We start from the raw sequence: 21,693 nt of genomic DNA, 5'->3' as shown, positions 1-21,693 counted from the left end.
TGTATACTTATCTATTTCTCCCTTCAGGTCTGTTAATGTTTGTGTTCTCTATGTGGGCGCTCCTATGTTGGGTCCATAGATACATAAACATGTTATGTCCTTTGCTGGGCTGACGGATTTTTCATTATGATACGCCCTTCTTTGTTCTTACACAGTTTTTATTTGTAAGGTTATTTTGTCTGATGTGACCGTAGGTACCCCAGCTTTGTTTTGGTTTTCATAAGCATGGGATGTGTTTTCCCGTACCTTCACTTGTGGTCTGTGTGCATCCTTCCATCTTAAGTCATTCTCTCACAGGCAGCATAGAGATGACTGTTGTTTTCCAAGTCCATTCAATCACTATGTTTTTTTGATTAAACAATTTAGTCCTTTTACACTTGGAGTAGTTATGGATAGGTCTGTACTCGCTGCCGGCTGTTTTGTAGTTACTCTGTTTCTTTTCTTCTTCTCCAGCTCTCTGGGGTTTGATGAGTTTCTTAAGTGGTATGCTTACATTCCTTTCTCAACGTCTTTTGCTTATCTACCACAGATTTTTGTCTTGTGATTGCCAAGAGGCTCCCGCGTAACATCGTGCGTGCGTGCGTGCGTGTCTATTTTGTGTTGCAACAACTTAAGTTAGGATGCATTCTAAAGCTCTACATTTTAATTCTTTGCTCATGTTTCGGGATGTTATGGCACATTCAAAGAAAAACCTTCTATCGTGTGTATTCTCTCCGTGATTATTGTAGTCATGGTTAGTTTTACCACTTTTCCCTTTTAACTTTCAAACGAGGTTTAAAGTGATGAAGCCCCTGCCTTTATAGCCTTTCACCGTGAGCAGTAGGATTTATACTTCCACGTTGTATTGCTGATTGGTGTCCTTTCTTTCCAGTTTGAAGGACTTCCTTTTACAGTTTTAGATTTCACGTCTCCAGGATATTCTTTACCTGTCCTTCAATTCTGAATAATAGCGTTAGCCTGGTGGGTATTCTTAGTTAGTCACAAGTGTTTTGTTTGTTTCCTTTCACAACTTTGAGTATATCATGTCACTGACTCTGGCCTGCAGAGTTTCTGCTGAAATACCTGCTGATAGGCTAACAGGGTTGGTTCCCTTGTATGTAAATTGGGTTGGTTTGGTTTTGGTTTTGGTTTTGTTCCCTTGCTGCTTTATAATAATCTTTGTCTTCAACTTTTAACGTTTTAAGTACAGTGTGTCTCAGTGTGGATGTCTTTGGGTTCATACTACTTGGAACTGTGCTTCCTGAATCTCAAGGTCTGTGCTTCCTGGATCTCAAGGTCTGTTTCCTTCCCCGGGTTAGGGAGGTTTTCAGCTATTGTTTTAAGTAAATTTTCTTCCTCTTTCTCTCTTGGTTCTCCACTTGATGTTGTCCTGTAAGTCCCTTTAGCTATCTTCACTTTTTTCCCATTTTCTTTTTGCTCTCTGATGGTGAGCGCCACTGCTTTTGCTACAAAGTTTACCGACCCTTTCTTCTACCTCACTTGGTCTGCTGTTGAAACTCTCTGGTGTATTTTTCAGTTCACTTAATTGTATTCCACTGCTCGACCACTTCTCTTTGGCTTTTCTTCTTTTTTCTTTTCTTTTGTATTTTCGATCTCTTTGTTAAAGTGCTCACTGTTCTCATCCATGCTTCTCTCAGGTTTGGTGCGCACCTTCATGACCACCACTTGGGACACTTAACAGAGAAATTACCTATTCTGTTTCATTAAGGCTTGGTTGGTTGGTTGGTTGGTTGGTTGGTTGGTTGGTTGGTTGGTTGGTTTTCCCGAGGTTGTATCTTGGTGTTTCTGTTGGAACACATTCCACTGTTTCTTCATTTTTCTGGACTCTCTGTGTCTGTTTCTATGCAACAGTTGAAGCAGTCACCCCTCCCAGTTTTGAGGGGATGCCTTGGGTAAGAGGAACCGTGGAGTTCAGCAATGCCCTAGGTCTTGGTTGTCTCTCAAACCTTCAGGATTGTCAATGGCCTATTTTGCCCTTCATAGACACACATGTTCAGTGTGCCAAGGCCCGTTGGGGTCCCAATGTAGGCGGATCTCAGTGAGCACTGAGATCTGTACTAGTTGGAGTACAGCCCCAGGTTAACACATTTTAAAATACGCAAATATATGGAGTTCTGTAGGACCAGAAGCAGAAGCTTCCATCTGGCTGTTTCCCAGAGCAGATGTGTAGCTCTTGCCTTTCCTGACGTGGCAATCCCCAACAACTCTGACTGCTGCCATCTTTGCATCTGGACCGTTTGTAGGCCATTCAGAGACGCTCTAGGCCATTCCTGAAAATTCTCCACAATTTTCAGAAGGTGCCAGGTCGCTAAGTGGGGTATACTTGTGCCAGCTGGAGCGGTAGTAAGTACAACTGTTCCAGCTCTATACTTAGACTCAGTTATTCAGAAAAGAGTAATGTGTATGCTACGGAGCAGATGCTTTCAAACAGATGTGAATGGACAAAATTCATCACTGGTAATTCACACAGACACTTCACAACCCACGAGAATTTCCGCATTTACCTTGGAACCAACAATTCTAAAACATTCCTGCCACGATGCTTCAAAATGTCCTATCTCATTCTTCACTTTTTTTTAACTTTTTTTTTTTTTTTAACATGTATGTATTATTGAGAGACAGACAGAGACAGAGACAGAGCATGAGCATGGGAGGGACAGAGAGAGGGGGAGACATAGAACCCGAACCAGACTCCAGGCTCTGAGCTGTCAGCACAGAGCCCGACGTGGGGCTCGAACCCACGAACCGTGAGATCATGACCTGAGCCGAAGTCAGACGCCCAACCGACTGAGCCACCCAGGTGCACCGCCCCCTGCATTCTTCACTTTTAAAATGATGGCAGGGTTTCCTTGTTGAGAATGTTTCCATATACCCAAGGTGAATGCTACTTGCAATAACATGGGCCACAGACCAGAACAAACTCTTCATACAAGTCAGTTTCTTTGGAAGATGCAAAAAAAAAATAGAAAATTAAAAAAATAAATAAAAATAAAAATACAGTGCCTGGCATATAGTGGATGCTAAGGAAATATTTTCCTGAGAAATAGTACTGTTTTACTACACTTCACAAAACTCACAACTTCAGTCAAACGGTTAAACACTTTTGAATCTAACCGTGTTTCATGTCTACAATTTCTTGATCTACATATAGAAAATCATATCCTCACAACTGTCAGGCATCTAAACGTATGATGGAAATGCTGACCTAGGAATGCCAGAGCTGACTGAGTTTTAGGAAAGCTATTCCACATCCCAGAAACTAGTAAAATGCTGTATATAAGCATACCATAAAATGAGGCCATACAATCAACCTAAGTCTCAAGAAATTAGATTCTTACCCTCAGTTCTGTAATGAAAAACAACTTTACATTTAAAACCATATCAAAATCATATCTCAAAAGCTTATCTGGCACATGCACCTTTCGTTATATTTTATACGGGCTTTGCACCCCATAATACTCACAAGATCAGCATACGTCTTACAGAGAGCTGCCAGCTTCTCCTCTGGAGTTGAAAGAGTGTTTAAGGCGTGCATCAATAGTAACACTTCTTTTCCTGATGGTCCATAAAGGAAAGGAGAAAAAAAAAAGTACCAGAAGGATAAAATTAGTCAATTCCACATAAAAATTATGTTCAGCTATCCAGATTATGATTTAAGGGGACATCAGATATAGGCTCACCAGTAAATCAGTGAAACTATTTTCAAATTCTTAATTAGAAGGGGTCAGCCTCCTCCCTGCCCCACATCGCTTCACTTAACAACTAACACTACTCGTGGTCAGCTATTTGGCAGTGACACTGTAAGAACACCACTGAATGAAAGTGTAAATACTCTAACTTAGCCACTGGTTCCAAATTAAGACATTTTACAAAGGGTAGGAATGTCTTCACACGCTTTCTGCTAGCCAAGTACAAGTATTCAAGGAAGTTTAAGACTACCTAAAGCGCACATAATCCACAGGGACACACACCTTTTCCAGTGACCAATGTGACTTATGACTGTTTCCTGGTGATTTACCAAGGATACTCTGGGTGCTAATCAAGATTAGGGCCAAGAAAAAGAAGTGAAAAAAAAAATAGCTCTTTCCTTGGGGGGTTTTACAAGGATACTTTAATAACTGTGCCAGGGATGGGGCGCCTGGGTGGCTCAGTCGGTTGAGCGTCTGACTTCGGCTCAGGTCATGATCTCGCGGTCCGTGAGTTCGAGCCCCGCGTCGGGCTCTGTGCTGACAGCTCAGAGCCTGCAGCCTGCTTGGGATTCAGTGTCTCCCTCCCTCTCTGCCCCTCCCCTGCTCATGCTCTGTCTCTCTCTCTCTCTCTGTCTGTCAAAAATAAATAAACATTAAAAAAAAAAAAATTTTTTTTTTTTTTTTTTTTAAACAGAGAAGAATAACGGTGCCAGGGAGAAGCGGCAGCTGAGGTAAGTGGGGGCAAGCAAAGGGTGCTTCAAAGTAAGTGATACGCTTCATTCTGTACCCTGCGGGTAGGTACCTTTTTCTTTTCTGAATTGTTCCCTCTTGTATGTAGGACGTTTCATTTTAAAAATCTGAAGACAAGTTTAATCGTTGTCTTAAATTTAATAACTTAAATTAATTTAAATAACTCTAATATTTTACAAACAACTATGCATGGGAAAGAGGAGGAGGAACAGGCTGACTTCAAAAAATACTCTGCTATGATGGCACACACAATTTTAGTAGTGAAACCATTTCTCAGTCTGTTCAAGGACAAATACAGAGGGAATACAATTACCGAATGTGTAAGAAGTAACAGTCCATGTAAACTTTAATTTTATGAAGGTTTTAAACTGTAACCATTTAAAACTATTTAACAACTTTAACCTGAAGCTATAATTTACACACATTGGTGGAGTGATGGGTTCTGAAGATAGCTGTCTTGTTGGCGAGGAATTTTAAATCCTTCTCACATTCCTGTAATGTTAAAGTCCTACAGGGTGCTCAAAAGCGGATTTTTTAACAATTCCAAGTTATAGTCAGGTACAGAACTCATGCAAATCAAACCACGTAAACGTTACGTACAGTAGGAATTTTAAAAATTGAGAAGCAACCCGTAAGGCCAAGGAGGCGTTTTAGATTTTATTCCTCAAATGTAACATACCACATTCTAAGCCCTAACCTGTCAAACTAACAGAGCAGGAGGGAGAAAACACACCCAGAAAAGCATTCTTGTTAGCCTGCTTTCTAAGCCACAGAACACATATACCGTTTCCAAATTTTAGTGAATAGTCTTTTAAATAAACTGAGGAGATACAGAGTTCTCGCAGTAATTATTGGTCAGATTTCCACTCCTCCACTCCACTCCACTCCACTCTCCATTTATTTAAAGGGTTAAATGCAGGGCAAAACAACAGCACTTCTGCCCAAAGGCCACACACTTTTTCCCCCCCAAAAACAATTCTTGATTATTCGCAGAGAAATAATGTGATTCCTATGACCAGGCTTCCTACCTCGTCATATTCTCATCCTGATTATAACTGCCAACCTGTTCCAAGAAAACAGAGGTGTGTTTTCACCTAACCACATCTTAAGACAGACTTAAAACAGACTACGTTCTGTCATTACCTGTGCTGCAGAAAGGCTAGGTAAAATGGGTAGCATGTGAAAATGTCCAAGCACTGAGCAGAAATTATTACCTAAGGTTCTTCCTTTGTTCCTGTTGCACTGTGAATCTTGCTGATCATCAGAAGGATCTTTTCCACCATCTGGCCCAGGAGGCTCCATTCTTGACTCTTGCGTGCAGTACACTGGGTTCACCAGATTCCTGTTCTTTCTTATCAAGTTACTGTCTTCATCCTCTTGCAAGGAATGCCTGCTACTTGCGCCAGCACAATTTGAGTCTTGGTGCTGAAGAGTATCGTTCGATTGAGAGTCACACAACCTATCTGCTTTCACCCCTAGCCTGCAAATTCCAGATTCATCCATTGTGCCACTCACAAGCTAGAAAGAATGAAGAGGGGGGAAAAAACTTTTTTAAAAGGACCATGGAAGGGGCTAAGTCAATTGTAATGAAGGAAGGGGAACTATGCAGTGCGTAAGAATACAGTGTTCCATCCTACATTGCTCATGTCTAAACATACCGTGTACTTTTCGTATGTGGTACAATCAGTGGGCCCATCATCATTTCACACTTTTTTTCCCCCCTCCTTTCACAGTTGTTTACAAAATAGCAATGCCATTTAGAATCAAAGGAGGCAAAGAGTTGGGGAGGACTACCATAATGGTAGAATAGAAAACCCCGAGGCTCTGTCCCTCCAGGAAGTAACATGCTGGCAGAATCCACCAGAATCAACTTCTGCAGAACTCTGGGACCTTCTCAAAACTTACAACACAAACACAAAATAAAACCTATAACCCAAACGGAAGGCTGAGCGAATGAAAAAGCAGCTGTCTTGCAGCAGGACAGAGCACTGTGGGATTTCAAACTTCCCACCAACCATTCCCTATACCCTACGTCAACAGTGACCACGGAGGCAGCAGCCCACACTCTTAGTGCCAGAGGGAACAACGCAGACATTATTTTCAAAGGATCGTGGTCCCAGTCAACCTTTCTGGCAGGTCTCTGAGAACCGTGTACGTAAGTTTGCCTCTGTTTTACTTTGGGGAGAGCTGTCCCAAGGCTGAGGTAGCTTCCCAGGATGCTCTGGATACAAACGTCCCAGCCACAAGTATTAACGTCAGCGGCTGGGTGTTATGGAACAACAATCAGGAAAAAGGAAGCGAGAGAGAGAGAAAAGCTAGAGGAGAGAGAAACTGGGAAATGAGATGATGATATAGGCTTTTTAAAAGTTCTGGCATCCGTCTGGCCTTCATGTAGAAGTGAAAGCTAACGTGTGAAAGCAAAGTTATCAACAGCCTGGCTCCGCTGTTCACAAGCAAGTGGAAACATGTCTTGTGTACTGATGTGGGGCCACCCTCTCCCTCTTCATGTCCTCTGATTTCTTCCTGTGTACCCTGACTTTAGCCACCTTAAGGAGGAGGATGGCTAGGGTCGGGAGTAAGGATTCCCCACCCCCCAATGGAAGCCAAAGGCCATCCGCATGCATCCCAGCATGCTGGTGTACCGTGGACAACAGAGGGACTCAAACTTTTATGTCTCTGTTTGGAAACAGCTACTGAAGTCACTGCCCCCATCTGAGTCTGTTCCACTGATGGCATTTGGGGCACACTTCACAGATCAAGGAAGTGAGACAATCAGCCATGGGCTTATTCAACGTACTGTTACTGCGCTGCCCCAATCTGAATGTATGCTTCAGATTACTCTACAAATACATGTATACATCGGATATAAAGTGGAATATGCTGCCAGTGGGGATTCTGTCATTTGGGAAACCCACAAATAAGTGCTTCTGGCGTCCACAAATCCTAATGACGCCGTTATGTTACAAGTCTCTGTGATAAGGCAAGCAATGGGCAAGCCTACCCTACCTCACATACCCGGTGGATCCTTTTGAAAAGCACCAATTATCTTGTCCCTGGGCTCCTGCAAACGCTGAAGACTTATTATTCCAAGATGCTCTCCTGACTCTCTGGCCTGATATTCTCCTTTCGGGGTGGGTGAACTCAGTTTTTAAGACTAACAATGTAGGAAAAGCCCAACAGGTTTCATGTAACAAACTGAAATGGCCGACTCGAGGACTTAGTCAGCCAAGTCCCACCTCTACTTTACACAAAGAAGTGTTTGTTGTCATTCTGGAGGTCTGTTGCCTAAAGCAAAGCCACTGGCCCAGTGGGATTCAGAGGGGCTCTCCGAATTCCTGTCTCCCCTCCAAATCTCCAGTTTACCCGGTGACCTGGTTACAATGAAACCGAATGGCCGCAGCTGGCTGTGCTCGCTGTTTTGCCTCAGCACAAATTATGAAGAACCAAGAATGGACATGGCTGCTGCGTTAGGTGGAGTGAATTCAAGGTAACTCCTACTGCTCTGCTGCTCTGGCCGATACCTTATCTCTCCCCGATAAGACTTGTTACGGCTCACTATTTGTGGTCTCCAACTTAGAAAAAAAAGACAGACTGGTAGATTAAGGACCTCCTCTTTAGCACCACGAAATGGGGAAATCAACCAAACCCACTAAATGAATCATCTGGGTTATTCACGTAGATGCGCATGGTGAGAGTGAAAGCAAGCTGCGGATCAAGCCTGCACCACCCAGACTGCCGCCTTTGCTACAGGCTGAATTACGCTCACTGACTGCACGGATCATGGCAACAGGTACACCACCATCGTAGACTGGGCACAAAGTAAAACATTCTGTTTCTGGTGCAGACGTTACCACCGTATGCTAGGCTTGTGACACAGGCTGAGAGTCGACCCAGTTGTCTCCTCATTGGGAAGGCCACAGCACACAGGGCACTGAGTGTACCTCCTGCTGGAAGTTTGAGTACCGCTGACCTCTGAACTATTGCCAGGGCTACTGGTCTCGGGTACCCCACGGCTACCTCCTTTTCAGGCTGTGGGGTTGCCACTCCACTCTGATCAGCTGACTCTCACCACAGCAACGGAGCCCTTGCCCTAATCGATCCTGTGATCACCTCCTACAGATGACCTGTGATCTGAAAAGTGGCACACCTCTTATCAAAGACCCACTAAGAATGCAGCGACAGTCCAGGTACCCCCTTGTACCACCCATGTTCCCCCATCGTCCATAGGCACGTAGTATTACTGGGAGTTAGGACTGCCCCTCAAAAGCCATCTCAACAAGATTCCCAACAGGTGCCAGGGTAGCTCAGTCCGTGAAGCCTCCAACTCCTGGTCTCAGCGCAGGTCTTCTTCATCTCAGGGTCATGAGTGCAAGCCCCACAATGGGCTCCATGCTGGGTTCCTAATATTACCTCCCCACCTTGTCCTTATCTACACTCCTTGGAAATGCGAGTTGGGCCAGTGAATGCAGCTGCCCCCAGAAAGGGATCATCCCCTCTGTCTCCTCCCGGGTAATCATCATCATCATCATCATCATCATCATCATCATCATCATCATCGGGGCCAATGCGGCAAAAGAAATTCAAAGAATCCTGACCACAGCATTCTTAGGCTGATGCTTGTCTCATTCCCCCAACAGTAAAACCGAGTCACCCAGGGGGAACACTCTCCAGGTACCAAATGGGGCCTCGAGGATTCAAACGTTGCATCAGCTACCTGGAGTCTCTTGTGGGACTGACATGGTCCTAGATCACAAGGATGATGGCGGGTTGTTGAGTACAATGCCCAAGGGATATCCCTAGGATGATAGTCCACACCGGTCAAACAGGAGAGAACGCATCTCTGTGCCGTTTATACAACTTACCTCAGCCCTGAAGTACCTAACCTTTCTGGACAAAAGGACTGCCACAGGTAGGGGATGACTGGACAAAAGGTAAAGATGTATCTCCTGGAAATACCGGAGATATTTTTGCGGCAGTTACCAAAATGTACGCATTGAGGCAGTAACGGGTTAGGCGAAGGGGTGCCGGGGGTGGGGGTGGGGGTGGGGGTGGGGGTGGGGGGGAGGGAAAAGCTCCTTGGACTGGACACACTGCTGAATGTGCCTTCCAGCCAGACAGCTCATGACAATTTGACTGCAATTTAAATGGATGTAGCTAGCAGGGGATGTCCCCGAACCTGCATCTCCCAAATAAAATACATGTGTACCTCACTGAGTGTCTGCCCTGCCTTCATTCCTCTTAGGCATCACCAGCTCATTCCAGGGGCAGAAAAATGCCATCCTCCCGATGTCATGGGCAGAAGGACAAACTGGATGGACTGGCCTCAGGCAGGCCATCCAAAAAGGGGATATAATTCAATTACTTAACTGCAAACTCTAAGACTCACCAGCTCTCTAGGGAGTTATGCTGTCAAGCACTCTGAACTTGTGCCACTTGGGGACACTGGGCGAAGTCCTCCCTGGGAAGCTCCAAAATCATAAACAACACTTTCTTTCCAAAGGTACCATGTGTACCTCGTCTTTCATGGAAGTTGTGCACTAATTTGTGTCCCTCAAGCGTCGTCTATCTTAGCGGTGGTCATAATGGATCACCAAGTGTTTAAGTCATAACAGATCATCAAGTGTTGAAGTGTTTAAATACCACTAGTACTCACGTAGCCCTCAGACAACTGTGAAGTGCTCTCCAAAATGACGCTAGCTTTGGCTCCTTGCAGGAACCCACCCGAGAACAACTAACTCCACACGTAGGTGGGTTTATGCCCACAGCGCAGGTAGTTTTATCCCCACTTTGGAAGTCATCCACGAACCAAAGGTAGTCTGAAATCTGTCCACAAAGTTAGTTGAAATGATCAACGAATGGCTTCAAGGGAGTCTCAACTCCCTGGCCAGAGTTATTAATGATGACAAAGTTGCCCTAGACCTCTTTCTTGCGGACCACTTGTGAGTGTATCTTGCCATGCCTCAGGCCAGTGGAAAGGTCAACACCGGGCCCCACGGAAGAAAGCCATCTGGCTTTCTGATGGTCTATGAGACTTCCTCAGCCAGTTACAGCAGGGCAGGGTTGAAGTTAATCCTGCCACTTGGGCTCTTCCTCATGCTTGGAGTCCTGTTGATAGTATCCTATGAGATAGACTGGAAAAATCTGGTCCTGGGCTATGCTGGTCAGACTGAACAAGTGTGGCCAATGGGCACCCAACAGAAGATTCACCAGAACCTATGACAGTGTTTCTGCCTCTCTTGTGGGCAGAGACACGACACACCTCCTGTCTTTGTTTCAGACTATCTTTTCAAGGATGCCCTGGGGAAAAAAATAAAAATGGCATTTACTCCTAAAGCAATGGGCAGATTTGCTTACTGCCTACGTTTCCAGTTGCTGCTGTAACAAAGGGCCACAAACTCAGTGGCTCATTTATTATATCCCTTCTTGAGGCTCTGTGGGAGAATCCGTTCCCTTGTCTTTTCTGGGGGCTACCTGTGTTCTTTGGCTCCTGGCCCTTTTTTGCATCTTCAAAGCCAGTAATAGCAAGTTAAGCCTCATGCATAATGCCCACCCCCCCCACCCCCCCCACCCCCCACCCCCCCAACCCCCCCACCCCCGCCACCTCGCCACCGACTCCTCTCCCCGTCTTTCCTTTGCAAGGATCCTTGTAGTTTCACTGGGCCCATCCGAAGACTCCCTCAATATCCTAATCTATGCCGCCGCATCTTTGCCAAGTCCCTCTGGACAATGAGGTCATTCATGAGTCCTGCTGAAGACATGGGCGTCCTTGAGCAGGCACTGTTCCTCCTACCACACCGCCCATTATTAACGAGTCAGATCCCCTAAACGTAGCATTACTCTTCTGAAATGCAAACATCATCTGCTTCTCTTTACACCACCAGGCTCAGGAGACAGGTGCGTGCATGAGGGCCCTCAGGTAAATGCAATTGTAAAAAACTCTTCTTTTGTCTCGAGGTTTCTCCCCGTATTCATAAAATACTGCCAAGTTATCAGTTTGCAAGTAAAGTAAAATCTCTGGCCCTCCACAGTTTCTAGTTACCATGAGTTTTCAGATTTGGGTATCTGCCCGATATTTTCTAGAAAATGAATGAAATAAGCCCGTCAGGATAAACAACAGAATTTGTTGCAATGGGAAAACTTCAAACTTTCAAATGAAAATCAGAATTTTGGATAATCTCAGTCAGTCACCATGACTCCAGGAGCTTCCCAGTACATAATGGCTTTTCTGCTGAGAGTGATAATGATATCAGCAAGTATGATTGCCTAATGTTGGATAACAACATTTGGAAGAAGAACGTAAGTCAGTGAATTCAGTATTTTCCACAGGACAATGCATTACAAGATGACTGAAAGGCATAGGATCCATCTGAACCATGAAATACAGCATTGGGTTTTCACAGGACCCGTTAAAATTTTTTGGTAGCACTGTAGACTCCAAACTGTGGAGTCCTTGGTGCTTTTTAAGGAGTTTTAAGAATAAAATGAAGTAACATTTAGATAACTTCTTAGGCCTGAGAAATTAAGAACTGCCGCCCTCAGGTGTAAATAAGGACACACACACAAGAAGATGGCAGGAATAAAAACATAATCTAAGAAGAATTTGTACCTTACAAATGATCTGGCAAATCCAATTTTAGGGAAAATGCCCTGGCACTACGTGGGACAACAGGACCAACCACTTCCTTCTTGGTCAGCTATAACTCATAAGTAAGTTATATTTATTTTTTAAGTGACTGGCATTCCCAAGCCAGGATAATCCAAATAGGAGGTGAGGAAAAATGAATCCTAAGCATTTCCCCTTGCTCTTCTTCACTGCTCTGATTAAACCATCTGGAACAGTGATATAATCCCTCATTTAATACTCAGAAATCCTTTACAGGCAGGTATAATGAACAGTCCCGGTGATGAGCAATTTTAAGAAGTCTGTCCATGTACAAGAACCAAAGATATGGACAAATGAAAATGAATTATCATTATGACCTATCACATTCTGAAGAGTAAGTTCTTCTGAAAGTGGTAATTGAGCTCTGGTAGGCAATAACATATGGACAAAATAACTTAGTAGGAGTTACCACAAATACTCCCTGCTGGCAGGCAAAGCATCTGGGAGAAGAAATATAAGTGCTAAATATAGGGATGAAGAAATCTAATTTTCTGCAGCACTGAAGAAGCCAAAATTGACCAAAATAGTTTGGCAAACGGTCTGTTATGAAAAGGGTCTTATAGAGTTTCTAGTTTTATAATCTCCACGCTAGTAGTATACATACTAGTAGATTCCTTATAGACGAATTCTAAAATGATAGTATATTAGACTAAGTACTTTGCCTTTTAAAACAATCACAGAGGGTTATATATTTCAGATTTCATACCTGTGGCTGTTTTGTCTATAAAACTACGATGAGCTAAAAACCACATCTAGCTCTAACTATATGTAATTCAATGACTATTTGTACTCTGAGAGATACAGGTACAAATCTGTATTGATACTGGCAGCCAAAATAATCAGGAATCCAAAGATTTTAACGTCCACTGAAATATGCTTGGACCTGACCTATTTTGCAGAGTGGCAGGGGTTGAGTCACACAACTAGCATCTTTAAAGCCAGACAGTCCTAAAATATAAGATGGTCCTCTACTTTTATGGGTTAGCTAAGTGCATCATCTGTGTCCCAATTTTCTGAAGCCACCTTTCTCCAGCTCCATGTGGACCAATCATCATGCCATTTTGAAACATCAATGCTTTTTTCATTTGTCCTACTTTCCCAGACCACTTTAGCGTTTGTTAACACACAATTGTGGACTTTCTTCAACAGAACTTAAAAATGGGTCTCTCTACTTCACACTTTAAACAATGGTCAACCTGTAATTTACCTAAGTTACACTTTGAGGTGCTTTTTCCGAGAATTCCAGTGCACCCATACCTCCAAATCTGTATCCAACGTCCACGTGGGGCTCAAATGAGTGAAACCACAGGTATGAAGCCTAGACGGTTCACAATCCACCTGGTCTCTAGATCTCACGAGATTTCTTGACACTTCCTAATCACATCCTACCCTTAATTAAATTTATTTTCATTTAGTAAAACTATTACTCATTTACTTGCCACCAATGTTTGCTCACACTCAGCAAGAAGGTTTTGCCCGTTATACCCTTAACAACTGAGGATTGTGCTAATAAGAGAGAGCATGAGACATATGGAACAGATAATGGTCTTAGAGCCAAAAGAGCCCAATATTTTCACATATCACTTACCACGTCCTGTGCAGCCATGGTGAGAGCTAAACACTTGTTACCTCATCTGTAAACTGGATGGACAGTACCTACCTTATAGAGTTGTGAGAAAATTTGCTATGATGAATATAAACTGCTGGCCCACAGCGGAACTACTGTAATAATTTGTGAATGAGGAATTCTGTAAGATGCATGCTATGTTAGCTTCTTATTACTGTTGTTAACAAGTTACTATCAACCTAATGCATTAAAAATTCACATTTATCATCTTACAGTTATGAAGATCAGAAGCTCTCAGGCCTCCTTCTCGAGGCTCTCAAGGAGATGGTTTTCACACCTTTTCCAAGTTCTAGAGACCACTCCTTTCTCCACCTTCAAAGTCTGCAGCAGATTCTTCAGATCTCTCTCTGATACCTGCCCACATCTCCTTCTCTGAGTCTCACACTCCTGTTTTCCCATTATAAGGGTGCTTGTGTTTACACTGAGCCCACCTACCCAAATAATCCAGAACAATCTCCCCATCTCAGCACACCACTTAATCATTAAGTGGGAAGTTCCTTCTGCAGGATAATATACCCACAGGTTTCAGAAATTTTTTTCTCTTACCACATGTTAACACAACAACATTTCTTAAAGAAGAAATGATGTTCTATGGCATAAATTCTAGAAGCTATTATTCCCCACCACACCAGTCTACCTTATAGAAGTAGAAAAAATGTCATCATAACAAGTAAATATTGCTTATAGCAGGTTAAGCGGTGGAAAGTGGGAAGACGGGAGGGGCATTCTGGAAACAGAATTAAAATCAATTCCCAAGACCATAAACATTAACAAAAGTATTGTGGTAGCACAGGGAGACCACATTGGTTATCTGGTAAATCTTTTCCATCAAAGAGCAGAATTTACACAGTCGTAACTACCAACATAAATTCAACTAGGTCATGGATAAAACCACAAAACTATAATCTCTGGGTCTGAATGGATACTAAAGGTCACCTAGTATCTATATCTACTCTCTTTAGTGCTGCTGAATACTAACATTAAATTGGTATATGCTTTAGATGTTTTAAATACAGTCACACCCATTTGATTATCTGAAAGTTACTTACAATCATATTGGGACCATGGGGAAAAGGAGAGGTAAGAAGAAAAAGGAGGAGAAGGAATTTATTTGGGACATTACTTTAAACTCTACTTTACATAAACAACAAGCGTCCCTGAAGCAAGGTCTGTCATTTGCACTATCAATTATACAATTATGTATCAATTCTAGATAGTCTACAGATAACTCTAGACAATCACAATTGTATACTAACTATAGATAATTCATTAGGAGCTATTTCACCTAACCAAGTTTAAAAAAAAAACAAAACATTAACTAAGTGTGTTATCTGGATACCACTGCTTTACAAAATTAAGCTTATGCAACAGGGAGGGACATGACTGAAAATAATGAGGCAGGTTTTCCATAAACCCATTCCTCCACTAAGGCAATGATTAAGCTCCCCAAAACTGTCCAAATACACCTTTTTTTTTTTTTTTTTTTTTTTTTTTTTAGAAGTCTGGAATATAATCAACACAACCACCAGGGGAGGGCTAAACGAAGAAAGCAGCTACTGCATATCTGTAAGAGGACAGCGTGACTTTATAATTACCTGCCTAACATACACTAACCACAGCTTGAAAGCGGCTAGCATTCCTGGTGTGGTTTGCTGGTGGCAGAGTGGCTAATAGAAACCTTGTTCTTAAGAGCACTGATGATGGGTTTTGACCCATACAGTGGCTCCAAAGGAGCCTTTATTTTGCTACTCTCAAAACGAACTCCCTTGGGCTGGTATAGCCTCCGAGTGCCAAAGTTGTAGTAACAGCCACAGCCACCATTCCGGGCTAAGAATAACAGGTAAGGCAAACAACCTAAAAATGAGAAGGTTGGAGAAGAAAGATAGATGGAACAGAGCTTTCAAAAGGCTCCAGGTATACCAGGGAAATCCAGAAGACCAGACATATGTAAGAGCAGGATATGCTCAGAAAAGACCTTAACGATCCTAAGGTTTTACATCCTGCTATGTTCAAGGAGGAAGTATGCGCTAAGGCAAGTTTTAAATGGCCGAGTCAAGCGTTAACGGAGTTCCCTAAATGAAACCCACTTGTAAAGACTGAGTTTGGTTTTTGTTTTTGTCACTCCCAGCTTTCAAGGAAGTTATCTTTCATATCATTATCTAAAACGATGACTTCCAAGACCATACAAAGTATATATTATTTTCGCAAAACAGCTCTCCATAAAGAAACCATAAAAAGTTAACTGAACAAACAACTATAATCTGTCACAAGCAGCAAGAACCCTAGCTAGTGGGGGAAAGATTCTGGTATCCACAGTTCAGTACTCACAACTGCACATTTCTTACTCACTGCCTTCTCTTGACCAAAGTTCAGTCAACCTTCTTTCCATTCCACAGACCCCTAATTTCAGGCTTACCCATGAGTAAGCACTAAAACACAGATTATTCCCCCTATTAAGAAGTCACCCCAAGTAAGAGCTGAGACACACAGCCCATCATGCCATATGCTCACTTTCTTTGCTTGCTCATTTCCCCTGAAAAAGTTTTTACTAATCTTGCTTATCCTCCCAATAAAAGAAAAACCACTCTCTGACTGAGATACTTTCAGATTTCTACAATCAGAATGTTCTCCATATTGCACCGGTCTCTTTAAATAAGGTGTCTTCTTACCAAATCAGAATTTGTTTTTGTTTGATAGTAACATTCGCCACATTTAGTTGCCAACAAAAAATTATAATGTGTGCAAAGAAACACGGAACTATGGGCAAATCACAGGAATAAAACAAAGTAAGAGAAAACGTCCCTTAGGAAACCTTGGTGTTGAACTAATTACATGCATGTTTTGAATTACCTGCTGGTGTAAATATGTTACTGAGAAAGTTTTAAAAATAATAAAATGTACGGGGTGCTTGGGTGGCTCAGTCAGTCGAGCGGCCAGCTTCAGCTCAGGTCATGAACTCAGGTCATGGGTTCAAGCCCCGCGTCAGGTTCTGGGCTGACTCCTCGGTGTCTGGAGCGTGCTTCAGATTCCGAGTCTCCTTCTCTCTGCCTCTCCCCTGCTCATGGTCTGTCTGTCTGTCTGTCTCTCTCTCTCTCTCTCTCTCTCTCTCTCAAAAATAAACATAAAAAAAATAAAATAAAATTTATATGGACAAAGTGCGAAATCGGGAAAACAATGTATGTACAAAATAACAGCATCAGTAAATAAAAGTCAAAAAAAGAACCACAAACAGAAATTCCAGACCCGAAAAGTACAGTAACTGAAATGAAAAACTCATGGAAAAGAGATTCAACAGCAGAGTTTTTAGCAGGCAGTAAAATCAGTAAACTGGAAGTCAGGTCAACTGAAATGGTACAGTGTGAGAAACTGTATGAAAAAGTGTGAGAAAGAAGAATGAAAAGAATCAACATGCTTAAGAGAACTGTAGGCATACCAGCATACGCATGATGGGAGTTAATGAGGAAGTGAATACAGAAGAGCAGAAAAAAATATTTGAAGAAAATAACAGCCACTAAGAGACAATAAAAAGTGAAAAAATTTCTCGTATCTGATAAAAACTATTAATCTACACATACAAGGAGCTCAACAAACTTAAGATACGATAAATTCAAAGTCTGTCCTTCAAAACAAAAGAGGGCATTAAACATCTCCAGACAAACAAAAGCTGCGGGGGATGGTGACAAATGGTAAGTGGAGTAATTGTGTTTGTCGATCATTTCATAATGTATTAATATGTTGAATCAGTATGCTGTATGTATGCCTGAAAATAATATAATATTGTACATCAACCACACTTCAATAAAAGTAAATAAAATAATAAATTCAAAGCAAAAGAGAAGGAGAAAATACTTTATTACCAGACCCACACTACAAAAAATGAAAATGAGGATCAGATTTGAGACATTTGAAAATGAGACAGAAATGAAAGGATACTACTCATCAACTCAAAGCCATACAAAACAATAAACGACGAAAGGTACCTACATAAGATAAACACAAAAGCCAGTATTACTGTATTTTTGTTTTTAACTTCCTTTTTTCCCTAGGTGATTAAAAGACAAACTACAACAAAAATAAAAACATTTCATCTATAAAGATGTAATTAATCTAAGACAGTACAACAAAGAAGATGGCAAAACCGTCTATGAACAGACTTTCAGTATACTACTGAAACAAAGTTGGTAGTAAGTCAAATTCATTTGTTATAAACTGAAGGGGCCAATTGTGATACCCAGAAAACAACTATAAAACTGACCAATAGGGGCGCCTGGGTGGCGCAGTCGGTTGAGCGTCGGACTTCGGCCAGGTCACGATCTCGCGGTCCGTGAGTTCGAGCCCCGCGTCGGGCTCTGGGCTGATGGCTCGGAGCCTGGAGCCTGTTTCCGATTCTGTGTCTCCCTCTCTCTCTGCCCCTCCCCCGTTCATGCTCTGTCTCTCTCTGTCCCAAAAATAAATAAACGTTGAAAAAAAAAATTTTTTTTAAATAACAAAAAATAAAATAAAACTGACCAATATACACAAAAAGAAAGGAGGAAAAAAAATTCTACACTACAAAAAAACACAAACACAGAAGAAAAGGCAGTAACAGAAGGAAAAAAGACTCATACGAAACAAATAAAAAATTAGCAGAAGTAAATTCATCCCGGTTAGTAATTACGTTCAATGTAAATGGAGTAAACTCTCTAATTAAGGGGCCAAGTACGACACATGGATTTTAAAAATGAGTAGTCCAACTAACCGTTTTCTACAATAGACTCAGACACAAGGACACGAACAGTATGAAAATGAAAGCATGGGGAAAGGATACTTCATAAAAACAGTAACTAAAGGAAAGGTAGAGGGGCAATGCTAAAATGAGAATCGGCTTTAAGGCAAAACTTGTTACAAAAGGCAAAAGCATCATATTCTGACAAAAATGTCAATCCACAAAAATTAACAATTACAACTTTACATGCATCTAACAGAACCCCAAAATATATAAGCACTAATAAACACAACAAGGGAAAAACAGGTACTTCTGTAATAACAGAACCCAATCAAAGCCATCGTCTTAACAGAGGAACAAGGGAGTCACTTGGGTTTTAACTGTCCCAATATTTAAAAAATAACCGAATAATTACACATTATTTCTGCTTCCTGAAAATATAGGGGAGAAAAGAGGAAAAGAGGTTTACCTTGAGAAGTATTTTTTTTTTCCAAGTCAGTGAGAAAATTTAAAAATTAAAGAATGTACCTAAAGGTGACTTCTGCAGACAGCAGATATTCACCCAACTTGAAATTAAAAAAAAAAAAAAAAGAAAAGAGAAGAAAAAGAGAGAGAGAGAGAGAGAGAGAAAGAGAGGAAGAGAGGAAGAGAGGAAGGAAGGAAAGGAAGGAAAGGAAGGGAGGAAGGAAGGAAGGAAGGAAGGAAGGAAGGAAGGAAGGAAGGAAGGAAGGAAGGAAGGAAGGAAGGAAGGAAGGAAGGAAGGAAGGAAGGAAGGAAGAAAGAAAGAAAGAAAGAAAGGAAAAAAGAGAAGAAATTCCAAATGAATACCTTATCCTGTTAACATTTCAATCCCAGTTAAACGAGAAGTCAAAACTAGAAAAAAGCCCAGAAAAGCATAAGCAGAGAACTGTACAGTTGGTAGACAAAAATGAATCAGCTGAGACGCTATCATTTTCAGACTATTCGTGTCCAACTATTAACACAAAGGGTCATTACCTTAACCTTTCTAATCTGGTCATTTAAAATACTAATTGAATAGGCCTTGTTCCTAATCCAACCACTTTCTATCCTCATCCGAAGGAGCATAAAGCAGAACTTATGTTACAATTTTAATCAGAGTTCTCCCTGGGGGAAGGATCTCTAAAATCACTGCCACACAAAGTGACAATTTTGAATTTCTAGGTTGAATTTGCGACTTCGCTTTCAGTGCTGCACATACTGGATCTTTCCTGCACATCTTTCTTGCGTGGAGAGTGAGAAGGTGCGGGGCGGGGGGGGGGGGGGGGGGGGGGGCTTGGGGGGGGGGTGGACCCAGAGAAGTTAGTAACCCATTGTACTGATACCTGAAAATACCTAACATTGGAAACAGACCCCAAAAAGCTAGTTCTTGACACTTTGCTCAATTATAAACTTGACCTTCTGAAATTCATTAAACATGTTAGAAAAATATGATTTTATGATTTCATACAGGAGTGAATGTTTTAATATGTTCAAGTGAAGGGAAAAGAAACGGGATTTCCAAAGCCCTCGTCTACAATTCTCGGCAACAGGGCTGCGGAAACAGCATACTGTTAAGGAGCGCATCCGCATGCGTTGCGTGACCGTTCCCCAATTCTACAAACCGATCGCAAAACTAGTGGATTCTCCCATTCTTAAGGAGGTCTCCACTTTCTTGTATCGAGGGAGTGAAAACTCCTTGCCGTAAGTAAAATAACGGAAATTTTCTAGAATGGGTCCCACATTGAGACAGCAAAGGCCAGGCAGGGGTAAGCCACTCAAAGCACAGGAAAAAAAAAAAAAAGAGAGAGAGAGAGAGAAAGGAAGAAAAACGTAAGTTAGAAACACAAGTTATTACACGACGATCCTGCCCAATTGTGTCGGACTGAAGTCCTCTGGCATCACCTCGGCATCGCTGCCCCCGCGTGTCTCCAAACGGGTGATGCCAAGAGCCAAGGTCCAGGAACCACGCGCCCATACCAGCTACTTCACAGCAACGGACCAGCCCGTGTGGTGGCGGAAAGGAAAGGCAGAGCAGGAAAAGGAGACGCAGCGTAGCCAGCGCCTCCGCGCCATTGCCGAACTACGCAATAGCTCGCTAGTTCCGCCAGGGCGCATCCAGAGCAACTCTGTGCACCCACCAAAGTCCCAGGGCTAGCTATTGACCTCAGGCCCGTCTCCCGACTGTGGTGCCCAGCGCGGGGAGCACTGGGAGCAAGATCACCAGGCTCCAAGGCCCCCGCAGCGACATTCGCACGTGGCTGTCACACCTGGCTCACCCGCACCTGGCCTTCAGATAGGGCTGCGTCCCCTGCCCTTCCTTCTCAGCCAAGCGCCCCCAAGCCCTAGCGGTCTTCCCCACCCCATTTAGTCCTACACACAGGTAAAAACACACACTCGCTCCCACAGTCATCGCCCGGGAGGAAACAAAGCCAAATGTTCGTCTCGTGGCAAAGGTTACCAAACAAGCGTTAACAGCCAACACGTAAAAAACAGTATTCTTCCTCACCTTTTACCTTGTAGTCGGTGGCAAGCCAGGCATTTCCCCCAGTGACCTAACTGAGGATGGTGGGTGCCTCTTTCAGCACTACCAGTTTCACCTGAGTCGCGAAGGATTGACGCAAGCAGCCAAAATGTGCAAGCAATTTAACCAGCAGCACGGAAGCTTTCAAACCGTAGCTTTTAGGGTCTGTACCTCGGCAACCAGTCACGCACGAGAGGTATTTCACGTGACCGGAGGAGGTTGTCCTTAGAGGGGAGGAAGTCGGGCAGGATGGGGAATGTTAAAGGCTACGCCGTCGCTCTTTGGGGCCAAAGTTTCAGTAAAGGCCGTGAGGCGTTGCCAAGTCCGGGGTAGAGACTCCGGATCGAACTGGAAGTGGCCCTCCGAGCAAGCTGCGTCGCTGTAGCTCCCAAGCCCACAGCGTACTTCGGGGCTCTGAAAAAGTGAGCGTGCCCACTGGGCTGCGTAGGCAGCCTTCTGGGATTTGTAGTTTTCCGAGGAAAAGGTCCTGCTTATGGAAGGTATTCGAAGAACTTAAGAGGTATTCCAGTGTTTGGGAATGTAATAGACAACAGATCAGCGTTGAGTGAAAGCAGCCATACACTTGTGTTTTAGTTGGATTAACCTAAGGTGTCCTCACACTTCTCAAAAAGTGGAAGACTATTGGCTTTCGTGATTTGTCTGGTCTCCAACACTTGCCCAGAGCCTGCCCTGCCAGCAGAACTTTGACTGTCATTTACCAGTTACAGCTTATTGGGA

At 42.9% G+C, this 21,693-nt stretch overlaps 1 protein-coding gene across 6 annotated transcripts in view; it reads right to left on the bottom strand.

Annotated features, from left to right (window-relative positions):
- LOC147571165 (putative gamma-taxilin 2) overlaps positions 1-21,328 on the bottom strand; it is a 353,593-nt gene extending 332,265 nt beyond the window's left edge. For 2 of the 6 annotated variants that reach the window (XR_015247654.1, XR_015247652.1), the window contains exons 1-3: positions 20,941-21,145; positions 5,654-5,957; positions 3,464-3,555 (exon numbers count right to left, since the gene is read on the bottom strand). Coding sequence is in view for 3 of the 6 variants with exons in the window: in XM_086696573.1 (XP_086552699.1) it covers positions 3,464-3,555; positions 5,654-5,942 (381 nt within the window). In the remaining 3 variants the exon portion in view is untranslated. Of the gene's footprint in view, positions 1-3,463; positions 3,556-5,653; positions 5,958-16,579; positions 16,838-20,940 lie in introns of all 6 variants that reach the window. The other 4 variants (XM_086696573.1, XM_086696574.1, XM_086696572.1 and 1 more) reach the window with 4 other exon arrangements.
- Between the last annotated feature and the right edge of the window lie 365 nt (positions 21,329-21,693).

Source organism: Puma concolor, unplaced genomic scaffold (assembly GCF_028749965.1).
Source record: "Puma concolor isolate L17-30 unplaced genomic scaffold, mPumCon1.1.hap2 unalloc_scaffold_5, whole genome shotgun sequence".
Lineage (NCBI taxonomy): Eukaryota > Metazoa > Chordata > Mammalia > Carnivora > Felidae > Puma > Puma concolor.
This window is presented reverse-complemented; position numbering and strand designations above follow the sequence as displayed.